General features: G+C 40.5%; 1 protein-coding gene across 1 annotated transcript; it reads left to right on the plus strand.

Annotated features, from left to right (window-relative positions):
* The first annotated feature begins 9,891 nt into the window (after positions 1-9,891).
* b3gnt7 (UDP-GlcNAc:betaGal beta-1,3-N-acetylglucosaminyltransferase 7) lies at positions 9,892-14,339 on the plus strand. The gene is made up of 2 exons (XM_056377673.1): positions 9,892-10,160; positions 11,845-14,339. Coding segments are annotated over exons 1-2 (1,254 nt in total). The 5' UTR covers positions 9,892-10,158; the 3' UTR covers positions 13,097-14,339.
* The last annotated feature ends 5,617 nt before the right edge of the window (positions 14,340-19,956 follow it).

The following is a 19,956-nucleotide window of genomic DNA, read 5'->3' on the forward strand; positions in this document are numbered from 1 at the left end:
TAAGTGATTGATTGAGTGTGTGTAATGGCTCTGCTGTTGAGGTCTAAGGGGTCAGGTGTAGATTTTGGAAGTGGTATGTCTGATATTGTTTAGTTTGTTTTTGTTGGAAACAGTCAGCGTGGTGAAGAGGCAGGTGGGAAAGCACAACAGGGTGGAGTGCAATGATGTGATTCATACTGTTGTTAAGAGTAATAATTAAGCATTAAGGTGATGTGACATTGCTGGCAGCACCTTTTCCTCTCTCTGCTTTCAGGTTACATTGTACTGATCACTGATGAAAGTCTGTAAATGGCTTTTTAAAAGAAATGCAGAAGATACTAAATCTACTAAATGGAAATTGGTAAAAAACAAAACTGCGGAGATTGTCACCATCCAGGATGTACGCCGCTTAAACAGCTACAGTATGTTGGTGGCTCAAACTATTGTCAAAATGGAAAATGCATTCCTTACTGCCCGGCTTAACCGAACCTCATTTAAGTATGCTTTTGTTCATCAAGAAAACCAACTTCTGAACCTGAATTCTTTTAAACACACTAGCCACAATTTCAGTAGAAAGTCTGAGAATGGTCAGTTATGTCTTCTAAGATCGAAAACTAATTAGTTACGGTTTTATTCAGAGATTCCTCAGATTGGAACTTGTTATCAATCTACATCAAATCAATTTATAATCCAAAAAGTTTCAAACTGCAAGCGAATTTTGTTTATATTATTTGATATGGTGTTGCATGAATATCTAACTTCCATCTTTTTTGGGGTCTTTTTTTTTTTTCAACTGAGTATGTTATCCATTCATTTATTTTATTCCATTTTATATTCCTCATGTTTCCGTGGGTAGATCTTGTCTTGTGTTTATTTGTGCATATTAACAGACCCCAGGAAGACTAATTACCACATCAGTGGAAGCTAATGGGGATCCTAAACAGTAAACAGTCAACAGTCTTTGAAATTACTGCCACAGGCTCGATCTTGGCTGTAGAATTCTTGTGGTAACGCTCGTCTTTTCATTTTGGCTGTGGCTGGAAAGCAAATTTCTTACATGTTAATAGTCAGTCAACCCAAACTCAGAGAAGCTGCCACCTGAAGCAAGTTTTAAAACCTGAAATGGCAGGAGACTGAGAGGAAGCAAGTGAAATCCATTCATTTATGACTCAACAACTTGACTTTTGCTCTCCTGGTGTTCCCGCAGGTCCAGTCGTCTGCTATTTGTGACATCAGTGCTGACCGTCCAGTGAACCTTTTTCATGGCAGGTCACACAGTCAGATACGCACAGTTGTAAATCATGAAGTGGGCGATGGTTGAATTCCATTTAGCCTATTCAATCTCGGCGTCCTCTTGTAGATCATGCTGGCTCACTGTCACACTGTCATGACTTACTGGGACAGTTGAATAGAGCCATCCTTAATGCCAATGTTTGCTGGGAAAAAGGCCTATGTCTTTCCACACACAAGCTAAACTACCACATTAAAAGACTCATTGTGCAGTATATCACAAGAATCTACAAGTTATGTTCCTGTGATCAAGACGTTAGCACCCAAAATAACTTGTTAACACCTAGCCAGGACATTTCTTAATAACAGACAGATGGTAAGTCAACTTCCTCCTGATATATAAAGGCTAAAGGATTGACACAGTTAGTTTTGGCTGAGCAGTTCTTACTAACTCTCACATTGGCCCCTGAGAGATGACATATTCAGAAATGAATATTGTGGATGCTGCCAGTGAGCAGCAGCACAATGTGAGGAAACAGGCTGCGCATGAAACAGTGACGCACTTGCGGCCAGGTGGCCGTGCAACCCCAAGTTCGAGCCACGCTGGTACTGTCAGGCTGTAACGGTGACAGAGAGGAAGCTGCTGTTTTCTATCCAAACAAAAGTGTTGATAAAGACTAGGGGGTGGGGCTTCCAGATAAAGAAAAATATCAAATGGTTGATGTGGAAGGGAATCAGACTTATTCCATGACTGTGTTCACCTCCAGGGCTTATGGGACTTGTTATTTCAGTTTTATAAAACCGTTTCAACCAAGTTGTAAAAGCTATTCTAATGTCAACTCTTCAGAAATCCCTGAAAAGCTTCAGGTTTACTTTTTTAATTTTTATCTAATTAGGTTAAAAGTTGACATGATTAAGGCCTTTAGGTATGTCTGCCTTATTACCTCACCTTGAGGTCCTGTCTTTTAGAGTGTCCCTGTTAAAATCCCAGATAAGGTAGTATTCTTGTCATCACATCCATGGGTGATCATGGCAGATTTACTCACAGAGTTGACTGTTGTGCAGAGTTGACGACTCAGATCTTAGCATTTCACAGCAAAGATCCGAGTCGTCAACTCTGCACAACACTGCTTTGCAGCCGAGTTCATTAGAATGAAAAAAGAGATCCAAGTTTAACCATTTCAAAGTGTGAATGAAAGTGGATTTGCTCCACATCCCCATTATCTGTGCAATTAATCTGGTGAGACAGGGGCATCCTCTGAAGAGCCCTGAGTGTCATCAGGATCACGGCACCCTTTTCAGATGCGTTTATCAGTAGACAGCCATGTGTACAACTGATAAAAGGTGACGCCAACCAAGAAGAGACTGTGTCTCTGTCTCCTGCGCCTCCTGTTTCCTCATGACCAGTCCTTTTGAATAGATAGATCAAAATGACTCCCACAGTTGCCCTTTTGTCGTAAACATTTAAGCTGTGTGCCTTTCCTTTCAGGCCCATGTTTGGTATTTTTGTCATTTGCACCAACTAAGCAAAAGACACTCTTTCAAAAAAAAACACCATTAAATATTGACAGGAGACATTCTTGCCAAAGCTTTGGGTATTTTCAAAAACATTCTAATGTTTAAGGTCAACGCGGCTAAAAGTCTAAAGCTTATTTGGAATTCACCTTTTATATTTTTGACCTTCTCAGGAATGTCCTCACAAACTACCCATTAACATTTACCATGAATGCAGCTACACTATTTCTCTATGTACACTATGTGCAAATCCAAACTGTGGGTTAGAATGTCTTGTGGGACATGGTAAATGCCAGTCTAAGGCTGGTGATTCTTCAGCAGGAGGAGGATAAAAGACTAATCACTATCACAGCTGAATCAGTTTAACAGCAAGCCAGGGTAGCCGCCTTCCGCTGGGCTTATCTGCACCCAGTGAGGGTGACTTACCGTGGACGACACTATCGTTTCTGCAGCACGACACTTGACTTCTGACACCAAACGCCACAGACTAAAACAATCTCCACTCATGAGCCACTCATTTTCTCGTTCTGGAGCCTTTGACCTGATGAGATGGAGTTTGCTCAGATGTCACAAAACTGGAGCTTTTCAAACTTTCCATTATTCTGAGCACTTTTAGGACTTCAATCCTGGACTTCAAGCTTTGCTTGATATAGCCCAGGTCTCATAGAAAAGGTTACAGAAGCTACTGTGTGCTGCTCTTTAACGGAAGTGGGGGGAGTTCACCAGATGTACATTTGACAAAAACACAATTAGTCTTCATCCTTGAAGTCTTTCCTTGTGTAAAAGTATAAATCTCACATTTGTTTCGCTTAGCAAAGTTTGTTTTTAAGTGTGGGATGGGCTCATTGTGGCCCCTTTTGGTCGTTGGGGAAAACACAAACTACAACTGCGGTTCTCAGCAACACTGTGATGTACCAGTGGGTAATAGGTGAAAAAGATGCTACACTAGTAGTAAGGCAAGGCTTGATTGTTCATGCTTGAACTTTCAGATGGCAATTGACAAAACAACCTCTGCTGATGACATTAAAAGCTCTGGAATAATGAGTAAGTGGACCTTGACATAGTTCGGTCAAATTTTCAAAGTGTTTTGATGCTGTAGTATGCTAATCACTAAAGGAACACACCAGGTTTCCCAAAATAACATCCTGTAATCATTAATGTCATTCTTATGACTTTGCCAATGGGACACTTAAGTTGACCTAAATCACTAATGTATTTGCAACAAAACAGGAAGGTGTGTCAGCACTACCAAAGTCTCTCTGGAAACTCGAGTTGGCAATATCAGCAAAGCATAAGGATGACAGATTTTTGAGTAAGAACAAGTATTTCAGACTGTGTTGTGAAGCTTGCTGCTGCTGATCTTACTAGACTGTGTTACTAAACCAATAGGGGTCTCTTTTTTTTTTTTTTTTTCTTTTTTTTAGAAAGGAAGCAAGTGTTTGCCTTTAACCACAGCTGACAGGGACATTCATAAGACAGCTTGATCACACCTCCTTTGTTCTATCAGTCTTTTCAGGGAAGAACATCCTCAAGTGGCGGCTGAGTGGAAAAGGAGGGGGAAGAAAAAGATCCCGGCAGAGCCACTTTTTCTATCATGCCAGTAAATTCTTTCATGGTGACTGAGGAGCCAGAAGCCAGGGCCCCTCACTTATCAAAGGGAGGAGGGACAGATGAAGGCCCGTTCGTTCCAGTCAGTCACTTGACGAGTGTCGGACAGTCCAAAGGTAATCCTCTCCCAAGTCCCTCAGGTGTGTCAAACCCAACAAAGGATTAGCACATACTTCCTCTATGTCAAAAGTAGCAGCAAAGTTTTCCATTTCTTATTAACAGTGTGTTTTTCTTACCGCCCTCCAACCCTCCAGCCCCCATCCCACCTTGACTCCCACATTCTTGCATAAGCAATAAGGTGAAAAGGTGTGTAAAGTTACCACTGATGTAGTAATGGAAGGAGAGCTAAGTATGACAAGGCTGAGTCATATTGTATAATTTCACATGTTGAGATTTCACAACTCTACCACCATTTCCCAGCATACAGGTGGTCTTTTATCCGAATACCTCTGTAATCATTAACCTTATAATATCTTGGTCTTGATCTTTAGACCTTAATCATACCTTCTAACTCATTTGTCCAGTTATTTGGTTTTTAGATAAGCGAAGAGAAATGTTTCACTTTCAACAGATTCATTTGAAAACAGCCTTCTAGTGTCAAACTCTGAACATGCATCATTCTGTACAGTGAAGGTCAAACATTTAAGGGAAGCAATATTGACTAAAACACATTCTTGAGTGGAGGGGGACTTTAAGTTAAGGTTCAGCAGTAAGTAATGTTTTTTTTGTTTGTTTTTTGCCTATTTTCACATCAGACAGACAGGGAGCAACATTAGCATTCATTTGGAGTTAGCCCTAAAACCAAAACAAGCTGAAAGAGACAAAAAAATTATCTGTAGAGCTGAGTACAACTACACAGTGAAGTGATAATTTTGGGTGCATTCACACTTTCAGCCTTCAAAACGAATTAGAGCGATGACTCAGCACTTTATGTGAACACTCCTGAGTTCAGTTCGCTTCAAGTTCGTTTAACCTGTTCATTGTGAGCACAAAGCGCTCAAGGTTCTCTGCGCCTTTTGGCCTTGTGTATTTTAAGCCCTGCTGTAGACAGATCACATGTTATTGCACAGAGATGCCCGAAAAAACATGGATGGACCCATGGCCGCTGGTAACGATAGCAAGACTGGTGGACGAGGAATAGTTTGGTCTGAGGAGATAAGATAAGATAAAATATTACTTTATTAGTCCCACAGTAGCAGCAAAGGGGAAAGTACAAAGGAGGAAAACTGCAAAATTTCAATAGAAAACAATCTAAATAGTAGATAAAAATATATCAAAAATAGCAGCAGAAAAGGGAAATTCCACAGTTGGTGTGTGTGAATTATTATTGCACATGGTGAATTGTACGTTTTTGGTGTGTCTTGGTGTGCAGTGTTTGTTATATAGTCTGACAGTAGCAGGAAGGAAAGACGTGTGGTTTCTCTCATTCACACACCACTGGTGCAGCAGTCTGTCTCTGGAGGAGCTGCTCAGTGCGGGTGGGAGACGCTCTCCAACAGGGATGATAATTTAGCCATGATCTTCCTGTTGCCCATTTCACCTCCAATGGGTCGAGGGGGAATCCCAGAACAGAGCTGGCCTTCTTGATCAGTCTGTTCAGTCTTTTCCTGTCAGCAGTGGAGATGCTGCTGCCCCCGCAGACCACACCATAGAAAATGGCTGATGCCACTACTGACTACTTCTGCAGGGTTAGAACACATGAAACAACCAGAGTAAAGCTCAAAGAGTTCCAGAGGAATTATAGTGTGGACAGACAGAGGACTGAGGCTCCATCAGAGCTGAAGTGGACCATAAAACTGAGTCCTCTTTCACGCTGTGAACGCAAAAAGAACTGAGTTCCTTTCCTGTCGGTCCACTTTTGGTCCACTGTAAGAGGACTGAGTTTGGTTCATTTCAAAAGGACTAAAACACCATTAGTTGGGTACATCACTAAGAGTGACCCCATTAAAATCAACAAAATTGCAGTAACAAAGGTCATATCCTGACACAAATCACGCGACAATGAGTCACAGAGCTCAGTTTTCCTTACTGGCTGTTGCCTCTGTTAGATATCAGTGACAAATGTTGCCTTTCCAGCCAAGGTAAAACTGAGGGACAGTGGTGTCCATCACCACTTCACTTGTCCGCAGCACTTGCAGAGCACGAATCCACAGAGAGGAAAAAAAAAAAAAAAAATCAAAACGGGAAAAAACACAGCCAGCAGGCAACAGGATGCACATGGCCCTGAGAAGGATGGCTGGTTGGATGCAGGAAATGGAGAGAGAAGAATAGGAAGGAGAGATTTTGGATCGCAGCTGTGTTCAAACTGAAAAATTCCTGTTTTGAAGCACAGAAAGACATTTTGTTGTTCTCCCAGACCATAAAGAGGCGGAAGAACACAGTTTGCCACAGTAAGGGTTGAGTGCAGTTGTGGTGGTGATAGCTGTGCAATCAGCATTTCGGCCATCACCAGTCCTGATTTAGTTTTCAGGCTAAGAGACCTTCCCATAACTCCTCTGTTGGTGATATGGCCCCACAATACGGTATCTTTGTGCTTCCTCAGACCGTATCACATGAGAGAAAACATAACTCTGGCTTTCTTTTGATTTCCAGTAACTGTGAGTCGTCTTGTAGGAATGCGTTCACCTTACTTGACCGCTCCTTTCAAAAGTGACATACGGTATGTCACTTTTATAGGCTGTCAAATACATGAAATCCTTAGTTACACAGCTGCAGTGAAAGGCTGGCTAGGTGATAAAAACCTGTTTGTTCTGTGACAGCTCATTCTGTCTGCTGATGTCAGATGCATAAAAGAAAGTCCACTTTATGGACTGAATAACATTTCTAATACTTTTGCAATTCATTGTGGTGCAGTACTTGTTGAGGTTGTTGCCTGAAGGCCAACATTAAAAGCCAAAGGTTCATATAAACCTCTTAACTGCACATTCCCAAGTTTCCATTGTGCAAATATTGACAACTGACGCACTCAAATTAAGACGCAATTCTTCCTTTGTGTTAGGTGTTTAGATAGCGTCAGTATTCATACTGTATCCTTTTAATTTGTAAAACACTTCATGACAGACCTTTTGATTTGAGGTGTTTGGTCACTTTCTATAGTTGCCTTTACTTAAAGTTGTATTATCAAATTGTGGCTAATAGAGAGTGTGGCAGAAACAAGTTGACAAATGTGTAGTTGTCACCATATCCCTGCTTTTAAAGTTTTTATGGCAAATTTGTTTGCAAGCAATTGCCTATGCTTACACTTCTGAAAGACATAAAGTAAGATTAGCACTCATTTGGATTCATATTTTGGACCACCTAATAAATCTCAGTCACCAAGTATTCATTCTCCTTTTTGCCCTGTTTTGGTCTTCAACATCGTTGCACCTGCTGCATATGGTAGGTTCATTATTTTGCTGGAAATGGGTTAGGGGTATGGAGAGCATGTCAGACTTAACCATACATCAAATGTGGGGGAAAAAAGAGCTAAAAGAGGCTAAAAAGCTAATACACATTGAGCAGCAGATGAGCATTAACAAGCAACTAACCTTAATTCTGAACAACCATATACCATATAACCATGTATATATCACTATATATGTCATTTATTCCTACCCTCAGATATGCCCCATAGGAGCAACTCCTGAAATGGCATCCATATACGGCAGCAGGAGTACTGGACCTTCTTCATCATAGTCACAATCAGAAATGTGGTTAAGCTTATGGAACAGTGACAGTTTGGTTAGGTTTAGGCACAAAAAAAGGTTTAGGAAAAGCTTGAAGTTTAGGTTAAAATAATAATTTCCTTAAGGTTAAAGGACATTCGTCGTCATGGTTACAGCAATAAACATACAGTTATAGTTGTTGAACTGTGGGTCTTAATAAGCTGTTTGCAACAATGATCTACGATGTCGCTGTACAGGACAGCCTTGTGAATATGAGCCTTTCAGCCTTAATATAACTTTGAATATTAAAATGATTCATTTCAATAATGTCGGTTAGGATAATAAATCAGGGGGTTAAGAGTGAAACAAAGTGACACACTGTGTGGCCTGAAACAATACAGAGTTACAGTAGCAAGAGTGTATTGTTATTTAGCAAACAAAGTAGCCTGTTATTAACTGTCTGCGGCGTAGTACACAGCTACATGTAGGCCAAGTACTGTGGCTGTATTGTCTTTGAGTTGTGAAAGTGGAGATTGGACCTTACCACAGCAGTTTTTATGGTTTTAAAAAGTACTTCTTCAGGACTGACACACTGTATGGAAAGGTGTTTTGTGTTCGTTGATCGGTTCTCACATGTGAACATCTCTGGAACAGCAAGGTCAAATGTTAACAGTGGTAGAAAGAAAGACTAACTATATATACTCAACCACTTAAGGCTTATTAAGTACTTGTACTTTCAACTCTTCTACGTTTCATGGGAAATTGTTGTGCCATTTACTACACTAACCTTATCTGTGGATTTAGTTATTGATTACTTCACAGGAGATTTTACACATGAATATGATCATGTTATAATATATGGAATATCCTTATGGACTCAAGTACCCAGGAGAAAATAAAGTTCTTAAAATTAGCTCCTCCTCAATATGCTACAACAGTAAACGACTGATGCTTACACATTCATGTCACCAATCCCGAAATATAGTATACATAATAATGTAACCGAAATGGTCCATTTGGCCCACAAGTACTTTTTTCTTTTGATACTTTAAGTACATTTTGGACTTTAAGTAAAAACCTGAATGCAAGACATATACTTGTAAATGAAGATATATATATATATATATATATATATATTTGTGTGTGTGTGTGTGTGTGTGTGTATTTTATTTCACCAGTTTTATACAAGTGAGAAACAAATGTGAAGCTGAAGCTATCAGAGGTTATGTACAGTGTTGTTGAGTTAGGGGGGTTAATGACCTAAGGGGAGGAGTTTGCATTCTACAAATACACAAAAATTACAAATGCCGAGTTTTTTTTTCCCAGGAGGTCAGATTTTTTCAGTGTTAGACTTGTTTGTGTTTCAGTTCAAAATCATAAATTACACACAATATTTCTTCATCGCAATTACCTGTATATTCCTGGCTTTAAGGCTTTGAAACAGCATTCAGGCACTCATGTAGCCAAAGCTGCGGAATATGTTCTATAAGCAAATTTATATTTTAATTAATGTTTTAGAATGTAACAAAGGACAATTTACAGACGGGTGGGGACTTTGGACTCTGGGTATTTTAATATGGTAGATGGCAAACACATGATGTTCAATAAGAACCTACGATGAAAACAAAAGTAAACTTCATTATTTTTATCGCACATACGTAAGTAATGTAGAAGAAACAGAAGAAATCCAGTGTTCACATTGGGGTTTGAAGTATTATGCTTGTGTAAACGACGGACTCCTGCCTCCTTGTTCATTCATCGTCTGCGTCCTGTGTGTGTGTGTGTGTGTGTGTGTGTGTGTGTGTGTGTGTGTGTGTGTGGTGTGTGTGTGTGTGTGTGTGTGTGTGTGTGTGTGTGTGTGTGTGTGTTTGGTGTGAGCTTTTAAAAGCGCATGGATCTCAGTGGGGGAGTGAGAGCAGCCTGCAGTAGCAGCAGCGCGGATGACGCAGCGCACGTCTGCATCATCAGGCAGAAACACTCTTAAGATCCCCGCTCGTTTCTCGCAACAACTATTTGCAACTCAACTAGGATTAATATTATATTTTTTATCATTTTGTCCAAAAGCCGAGGAGACATAACGTCAAGCCATTCTACTTCACTGCTCTCGATAATCAGCACTTTATTTGAGCCATTGATTTCCTGAGAGCAACCATCACAGATCGTCGAAAGCAAAAGAGACAAAATGTAAGTGGCACCCTCTTTAATGTTTGAATCATTGTAGGCTACTGTGTTAATTTTACCTGATCCCTGGCTGACAGTTTTCATCCGTTTGTTTGACTGTCCATGCAAAGGTAGCAGATAAGGAAACATCTTCTAACTGTATTTAAGTCACTCATGAAGAAAATGATTCTCGCAATTAAGTGCAAATTGTGCTAAACATCTTTAAAAAAACATTTTAAAAAAGAGTGGGTGTGCATTGGGCTAATTCGTATATTCAGACAAACTTTGAAGGTGGTGATGTAGCAGGTAGCCTATTTAAGTAGTGAGAGGGTCTTAATTTTTTTTTTTTAATTTTACCTTTGTTTCAAGATAGGCTATAGAGTGTAACTGTCTCTAATTTAATGACTAAATTGACCCATTTTTTAGCCGCGTGTTGGATTAACCTGATCCCAGACTTGACTTTGATTTACCTTGTTTTATGGTTATTGGGGAGAGAGAAAAAAATACTCTCCTTCAAAGGTTGAGGGGCCCACTCCCCCTGGGAGTGTCTGTGGGGTCATGAATGCAACGAGCCCTGGCATGACATGATGGAAATGTGAGAATTTGAAGTGCATGGGTTACTTCATTTTGCAAGAACATTCCACATCTTCCTCCAGAAGTGACACTGGTTAAATAAAACGTGACAAGTAATACTTTATCTGGCTGTGGTAAGATAAAAAACTAAGGGAAGTACATATCTCAAAGCTGTGTGTAGGCTGATTTGTTTGGGAAAAGTAGTGGTAAAACCACTACAACTCATAGGGAGGAAAAATTTACATTTTAGTGTCGTCTGTGTTTTTATATGACTTATTGTACACTGTGTATGCAAAAGTTACTAACAGAGAGCACACTGTAATCATTTCCCCTCAGGTAGGGCTGGGTGATATGGCCATGAAGTTTAATCTCAGTATTTTTTTCTTTTTGTGGTATGGATTATTCTTGATTTTTATCAATATTTTTTTCTATCTATATGAACTATGTTGACACTGGAACATTAAGCAGCTTAGGTTCACTGCTTTTTAGCTGTGGTTTTGGAATTTGGAATTGGAAGCTAGCACAGGGCCGGCCGTAGCCTATATGGGGTCCTAAACAGAATTAGATTTTGGGGCCCCTGACTGCCTCAGTGCCACCAATACTTTTGACTATTGTCAATGCTTGATCATTCTTACTGTAAAATCTAACACAACCATAATCAACTGTATCAGTTGTGGCTGTCTTGGTCTGTCAGAAGCAGCAGGAATTGTTGAACCCAGTAGTATTAGCTAGCCAGTCCATTAACATAACATTGCAATTTTGTATGATTACCATTTATATGATGTATTACAAAAAAAAAAAAAAAAGAATTCACGCTCTTCTATGGGACATTTTGAGCACTCTTGTGGGCCCTCTGGTGGCCATGGGCGCCCTAGAGCTAGTATCAGAATCTCAAAGAGACCCATTCCCATTTTAGTGCATGCTTTTGTTTCAGGCTCTGGACCAGGGGAGTCATTTTTTAAGTTTTTTTTTTTTTTAAATTCAGTTCTTGTTTGATACTCGGGTACTTGTGTGAATGTTAAACTCCCTAAAAACAACACAGCATGATAATAATACAATTCAATATTTATCTTTTGTTTGGGTTAGATATTTTTCCCCTATCTGACTGGCATCTGTGATCTTTGTCTTCACTCAGGATTAACAACAGAGATCGCTGGAGGGTGTACAAGAAGGTGAGTGTCATGTTTTTCCTGGCCGCGGTGGCGCTGACTGTTGTCCAGAGAGGGACCATCAATATGGGGGCTCCCTTTGAACTCCAGAGGCAGGCTCGCATGGATACCTCTGAGGGAGTGGAGCCTGGAGCTGCACTGGAAGAGAAATCTGGCATGAAACTGGGGAAAAAAGCCTTTTGGAAAGCTAGTAAACACAAGCCACAGCCTAAAGCTGCCACCACACAGGAGCCCAGAAGCACTGACAACAGCAGCCCCAGAACCTGGGATGTAACCAGCTCCAACTGCAGCGCCAACCTCAACCTCACAAGCCAGGACTGGTTCCAGAGCCTGGAGGACAATTTCAAGCAGTTCATGCTTTATCGACACTGTCGCTACTTCCCCATGCTTCTCAACCACCCGAAGAGTTGCACAGGGGAGATATATTTGCTCATGGTAGTCAAATCAGTGGCCACCCAGCATGACCGCAGGGAGGTCATTCGAAAAACTTGGGGCAAAGAGCAGGTGGTGGATGGCAAGAGGATAAAGACCCTCTTCCTTCTTGGGAAACCCTCCAATCAGGCAGAGAGAGCGAACCATCAGAAGCTTGTGGAGTACGAGGACTACATCTATGGGGATATCCTCCAGTGGGATTTCTTGGATAGCTTCTTCAACCTCACACTTAAAGAGACTCACTTCCTCAAGTGGTTCCACACTTACTGTCCCAGCGTGCGCTATGTGTTTAAGGGGGATGACGATGTATTTGTCAGCGTGGAGAACATCTTTGAGTTCCTGGACAGCAGCGACCATGAAAAGAACCTGTTTGTAGGGGATGTGATTTTTAAGGCTAAGCCCATTCGTAGAAAAGAAAACAAATACTACATACCCCAAGCTCTGTATAATAAGACTCTGTACCCTCCATATGCAGGTGGAGGGGGTTTTTTGATGGATGGGACTCTGGCAAGGAGGCTCCACTGGGTCGCAGACAATCTGGAGCTTTACCCCATCGATGACGTCTTCTTGGGCATGTGTCTGGAGGTGCTTCAGGTCACACCTGTAAAACACAATGCCTTTAAGACGTTTGGCTTAGTGAAAAATAAGAACAGTAAGTTAAACCGAGAACCGTGTTTCTTTAAGAGCATGATTGTGGTGCACAAGCTGCTCCCGTCGGACCTCATGCACATGTGGAATCTGGTTAACAGTGACCTGGTCTGCGCACAGAAAGTGGAGATCCTATAGCTTCACGAAAGCACCAGGTAAGGACAGCACCAATGAGCTGAGCTAAACCTTGGTGGATACCTGTAGGAAGTACAGTACAATGTATCTCCTTTATGTGGAGAGGCTGCTGCATCAATGGGCACAATAAGGAGGACATTTACTTACTCTACAGTTACAGGCTTTGTATTCTCTTGTATTAATAATCTGTTGTGGGCCCTGATGCTAAATACTTTACAGCACTCATACAAACACCCAGCTCTTCCCTTCCACTGTGGCCAACACCTATTCTTCCTCTTTTTTCTGCTTAGAAATGGTGAAGGTTTTTCTTGGCCTTGAGCCTTGTGGCAGCGAGCTCCCCCCAAAATAACCAATGATAGTAAAACCATTAATGTGAATACTCTTAAAGATTTTTTTTTTTAACTTTCTTGTGGGGGACAAGTGGTAAATAAAACCATGAAAAATGTTTTAATTGCGGTAGCATATTGTACTTTCATATTGGTCAGAGGGAAATAATGGTTGGTTTAGTTTGTAGCGTTAGTGTTCGAAAGTCATTGCACATGCTACTGTCATGCTAGCATTTTGGGTATGTATTAAGTGTTATGTATTGCCTTCACTTGGACCAGTATGGCATGCTGCACTGGCTACAAATGGCTTCAAGTAAGAGAAAGAAACAACTCTCTCTACCTCAGTGATTTGGTCAGAAAACTCTTCATTTCATCATTGGTCACAATTTCTATTTAAATGTAACCTTGATACCATTATCTGCGTACACAGTACACATTCTTAAGGAAAGATTTGAATCATTTTTTGTATCATAGAGGTCCTTGCACTCGTTTGTTTGTAATGTGACTGACTTGATCTGGACTTCTACTGCTCCTATACTACTGGAAACCTTAAAAAAAAAAAAAAAAGAAAAAATTGTGCAAACTTTTTACATGTATGCTGTCCATGGATTTGAATGTGCTGATATACTTGACATGAATTTGGTAGAGGTTTTACAACGACACTGTGAACTAAAACAAATGCTGGTACGAGCATATGTCATGTTAATTTAATCGCCTCCCCAATAAAAGGGGGGCAAATGTGGCGTTCTAGTGTTTAATTTAAAGCAACAGATGAGCATATTAATGGGATGTTCGATGATTATAAAGCTGAACGTTGCGGGTGTAGCGGGGTGATGATTATGTCTCGGTGATGTAAATATGTGTAAAAAAAAATCAAAATGTACATAGGATGTCATTTGTAAATAAACATCTTGACAATGCAGTCGTCTTTGAAAATCTGTCCTAGATTGGCTGTTTTTGTGTTTGGCCTTATCAGCATCAAACATCTATGTGAAAATCCATATCAGGTCACCCAACAATAGTGTCCAGTGTTGATGTATGGGTATCACTTACACAACTGAACAGTGAAGAAAACATGCATGTTCAAACAACCATGAAAGTAATAATGGTTTAATCAAAACAATATATGAAGTGTTTGCTTGATGAGTGTTCAGCAGCTTAACCAAAGAGTGTGTTCTGCTTTCTCTGCAACTGTGACAAAATGTCAGAGAACTTTTACTTGTGTAAATCACTTTGAAGAGTTCTGCATTATCGTGCTCACAGTGAAATTTATGGTCCAAGAGTCAAACCTGAGAAAGAAGCTAAAAATAAATATGACACAACTTTCCACTGTAATGTTTGGTTATTTGTTTGGGAAATATTTTTTCAACCCAACATTTTGTATTTGTTTGAAGAAAGCAGCTGTACATGCTTCTGACTTGGTGTGAAATTTCATGCTGTTTATGTTAAGTGTTCCAGTCAAATATTGTGTGACTGCTCACTGCACGCAACTGCTGAGACTGATATTGCCAGCTAACACTGTGAGATATTGTTTAGAGATTTAAGTTGGCCCAAAAAGACGAAGAAGACATTGCAAAACAAAACAAACGCATTCCTGTTGTTCTTCACAATCTCTTATAGGAAAAAGACAAGAAAGCATTATAGAAAGGGGATCTTCTCTGTATTGTGTTTCATGAGGGGTGCACTCGCCAGATACAGATGCATAGCTTAAACAGGTTTATCTCTTTCAACTGTTCTCTTTGTTAAACTCAATGTACAGTGATGTGGAGTCAAACCTAGTGAAAATAAGATGAATGATCTCTATTATTCTGATCAGCGTGGTTTATGCAATCTGACCCCAACAGAGAATATACCTACCATTTGAGACTGTTAAACAAAAACAAACCATTGAACACAGCAATAGTAAGAAAGTGTGTGAGCTTTAAACAGGTTCTAATTTCCTCAATCGTCTGTGTTTCAAGACGTGGGCGTGCAGATACTGGCAACATGAGGATGTGAATTGGGGTTGACAAGTCGGTTATCAGTCGAAGTGAAATCTTCTCCTACAGCTCCACGTTCAAAGAAGCACAAGCCACACAAGGATGTTACTGTGTGAGAATTAATTTTTTTGGACATCCTTACCAGATATTGTGTAATACCAATGTCAGTAAACAGTGTGTGCAGTGCCGCCAGACTCAAGCTGATAGGAGAGGAAGTGGTAAGGAAGTACAACCATTGCATATAACTCCAACGCTGTCCAAACAGTGTTTAGTCACAGCTCAAATAAGATTTGTATTTCGCTTTTATGTATAAATTCTTTCCAACAAATGTCCATGAATTGTGGTTCACATAGATAACACTGACAAACAGTAGTTTTATTATCCATGGTTCAAGAACAATCTCTTAAACCCGTACTTTGGCAGTTTTGGAATACATTACTTGGCAGCTCTCAAAAAGCGTTGCAGGAACTGCAACTTGTCGGGCCACCACTTTCACTTTCTCCTCAAAATTCCTAAAAACCTAACAAGGTTAGGTTAAGATTAGGTTTAGGTTAAGGTTAGAGTAAGTCTCCAAGAAATGATGAAAGTCAGAGTAATGAGTCAGCGTGTGCCTGTGTATCTACCCTGAACAAATAAAGGTTATAAAAAAAGGTACAATAGGATGTCAGAAGTTTTATGGTAGGATGTCATAGTGAACAATGGTCATTGCTCAAGTGTGTACTGTATGTGTCTGTGGGAAACTAAGAATGGTTACCCAATGAATGTCTCATCCACTTCCTTTTGTCTGTCCAACCCACAGACAAAAGACATTATTAAAGACCACACTGAATGTTAGGAGACTTAATTTATGCTCTACCTTCATGTAACACATGATCTTTAAACAATCATTCCCAATGTGACGAAGAGACTGAAAAAAAAACTGCCTTTGTGGCTGAGAGAACTGACTTATCAACCACCAGCCAAAATTTACCGTCATCTAGTGTAAATGTCCCACTTCAGTGATGATATTTGACTGTATGTGAGTACACACACCCAGCTTTCCAACCTGCCTGTAGACCGCGAGCGGCATATTTGTTGACACTAATTGGAGGAAGCTTTTGATGTCAGCGTGGTCAGTTGGTCAGCTGGAAGGGGCTGCAAGCTTTCACACTAACCCTCGACTTTCTTCAAACGACTCTGGAGCACCATCTTTGGCACGGCTAAAGATGGGAATATTGTTGCTTGGGCTTAAATTAAAAAGAACATTCCTCAACCTAAAGGTTGTTGAGTACAGCTACAGCTATCAGCTCAGGCATCACAGAGCATCTCACACACAGCATGCAGTGCCAATTATTACAAATCATGCGTACTGAAGAGTATGTTGCTGCAGACCACTTTAATAAACATAGTGTTCCAGATAACTGAATGTGATTTTATATCCAATAAAAATAGTATAGTTTAATGGATGGATTATGCAAGACTTCAAGCAAATATCAAGTCGACTTTTGTCCTGAAAAATTTACACAACCATGCAAAAACACTTACATCCTACCCTATAAATCATTTGGAAAAAAAGAAATGGAGGAGCCAAAAAAAAGCACCATGAGCATCAGTAAAGAGAATGTGAATGATAAATGGGGGGGATGAGAAGAAACTGAGATCATGCATTAAAAATGAAGAATAAGGTTGTGTCCCAAACACACTTAATATTACCAGCTTGCTGCAGTTAAAGGGACATGCACTTTCTTGCCAAGAGTTAGATCCATCGAGTCTTTGTGCTAGGCTACGCTAACCAAGCGCTGGCACTTCCTTTACATAAAAACAACACATTGTGGTTAAACGGAGTTGTGTGCCTATTTCTTGTCTGGGAACAGTTTTAATTTAAGATAAACACAAGAAGCTTGTGCTACAGAAAATGGACCAGACTCAGCGAATAGCTCCCTAAGCTTAACATGTCCTATGATAACTATTAATTTAGCTATACAGACTAATGAGCAGTGATAACTAACATGTCTTTGGGGTCATCAGGTGGGAACCTCCTTTCACCAGTGTTTCGTCTAGTTGGTCCCACGACACCTCCAGGAGGCTAGACAGTGATCACTGGCATCCTAGGGTCACTCCCCTAATGCCAGCCATCACTGCTCCTCACACCACGACTATTTTCTTTATCTTGCCTATGCTACCACAAACAACACCATTATCAACTCTGACAAAACACACTAGCAGATTAAGCAGATTCAGCAAACAAACTCCCCTAAACAGTTGGAGAAAGTGGCGGCCATTTTGAATGAGGGAGGTAGAGTCAAGGAGAGATGCCTTTTGAGCTAAACTCTCCCCCGCCGGGTTAGGCTGTGCTCTACCCCCCCTACTCCCCCACTCTCCAAGACATCAAACAAACAAACAATCAAACTCACCTAAACAGCCAAAGACACACTACAAACCAATTCAATACAAGCAAACAATACAGGCCACCTCACCTGGACTAACCGCATGGTCTCAAAGAGGCTCACACAGGCCACAAAAAAAAAAAAAAAAAAAAAATTTGTTAATTAGTTACCTTCTTATCTATCTTTTTATCTAAGTCTCCAATAATTCCGTTGAATTTCAGCTTAATGGGTGAGGTCAGGTAATGATTACACATGTTCTCCAGAATTTATCATGTATATCCAGGAAGTGTAAATAAAATAAATTATCATGACTCCACATAGCACAATGGAAAACAGGCCAAGGCAATGTGACTTCTGCTATAGGACACCATGTACTTGACAAAGATCCATTGTGAAGAGTATTCTGAGCAGTATACTCCCATTTAAAGACCAGCCACTAAACAAAGGAGATAAAGTATCAATCTCTGTCCTCTCCTCTTTACAATGCCCTATTGACTCTAAAGAATTGAAAACTCTAGAGTAAAATGTTAGCACTCACCTTCCTATACTATGGCAAAACCTTTTTTTTTTTTTTAATTTTTTCAGTGAGCTTCTTCCTCATATAATTATTGTGAATTACAAGGCAGCTGCCTGCAAGTCCTGTTATTTATTACTGGTTGCATGTGGATTGGATCATCCAGTTCAAAGCTCTACTGCATGCCCCTGTGGATGACTATGTTTAATAAGAAACATAAAAAAATAAAACAGCATGAAAGCAAAAGAAATGATACAGCAATATGAAATGAAGCTGAAGAGAAAACAGCACTCCAAGATGAATACAGAGATAGAGAAGAAAGCACAAAGGTCATTCTAGATGGCTGACATAACGCCACAGAGAAAAGCTAGCATGACCCCTGTCACCGCTCAAGGCGGGGGGCAACAAATCTCTAAATAGAGGTATTCAGTGGTGCCATCATCAGTGCTTCCCGCCCAGGCACCTTCAGGAACAAAGGTCCCTGTTCAGCTAGCGGGGCCATGGGATGACAGCATACTGCTGTCCCCTGTCTGGTAGTGTCACTGACAAGAGACACCTACCCAGCAGCTCAGGGTCAGTCCTCTTCCCAGTGAGACATCAGAAAGCCTGAGATTACTTCTACTGTTACGATGATTCTGAATCTGATGTTTGAGGTGCTGATAGGGTTGTTGGCCAGTAGCAAAGCCCTAATCAGTTTTAACATGAGGTGTGGCCTACCTACTGCAGTTTCATAGTCCTTCATCAGTTATACATTTTCAAGCAAGTCTGGGGGGCATCACTGACACACTGGGAACACTGCATGTATTAAATACAATAGCAAAAATTATGTCTGATTTCCTAAAGGCTCTAAATTTACATTTATTAAGAGGTTCAATCCACAATGTCTAAAATGTCACCCGCTTCACTTCACGAACTACTCACCGCCAGGATTTACAATATGTGACTGAAAGGCTCAAAAGGTCTGTGACAGAGCCCTTGTATGCTTGCTGAGATTTAGGGGCACAACTTCATGAGAACATTTTATTAGACCGTTGCCTGCGCCCCACAGCCTCCCTGCTAGCTGTGAGATTTGAAAAATTACACTAACAAATCTGCATGTCTGATGTCAAACCTTCAGGACCTTACTTGTGTCAATGGCCTGAGTCAGCTTTTGGAGATAGATTTGCTATGTATTGGTAGAATGTATATGCAATACTCTCCAGACTCAGGGCACCCTGTTTTTCTAATGACAGTGCCTAATTCAGCATCGTTTACATGCAACTACTGCAGTTTCCCCATTGTGGCCATTGTCTGAGGTGTCAGACAAAAAGGCTACCTGATGGAGACTGCCACCTGGTGGAAAATGTTTGCCATCCATCAGCTGTTTTCAGTTTAATAATTTAGCTATTTACTAATGTGGACAAATGAAAGGAAAAATCTGAATAGAAAAACACAGCAAATACTGGGCACTGGAGGGGTCACTGAATGGCTTGAGTGGGAAAATAGTGTGGATTATATGCTATGGCTTTCAGTCACCAGATTTCAACCCAACTGAACACCAGAGAGATTTTGGACCAACGTGTTCATCCACCGTTATCAAAACATGAAATCAGAATATCTTTTGGAAGACGTTCTGTCCCTCCAGCTGTGGAATCAATGCTAGGATGCACTGAAGCTGTTCTGACAGCACATGATGGCC

This window comes from Seriola aureovittata, chromosome 6, assembly GCF_021018895.1.
Source record: "Seriola aureovittata isolate HTS-2021-v1 ecotype China chromosome 6, ASM2101889v1, whole genome shotgun sequence".
NCBI lineage: Eukaryota > Metazoa > Chordata > Actinopteri > Carangiformes > Carangidae > Seriola > Seriola aureovittata.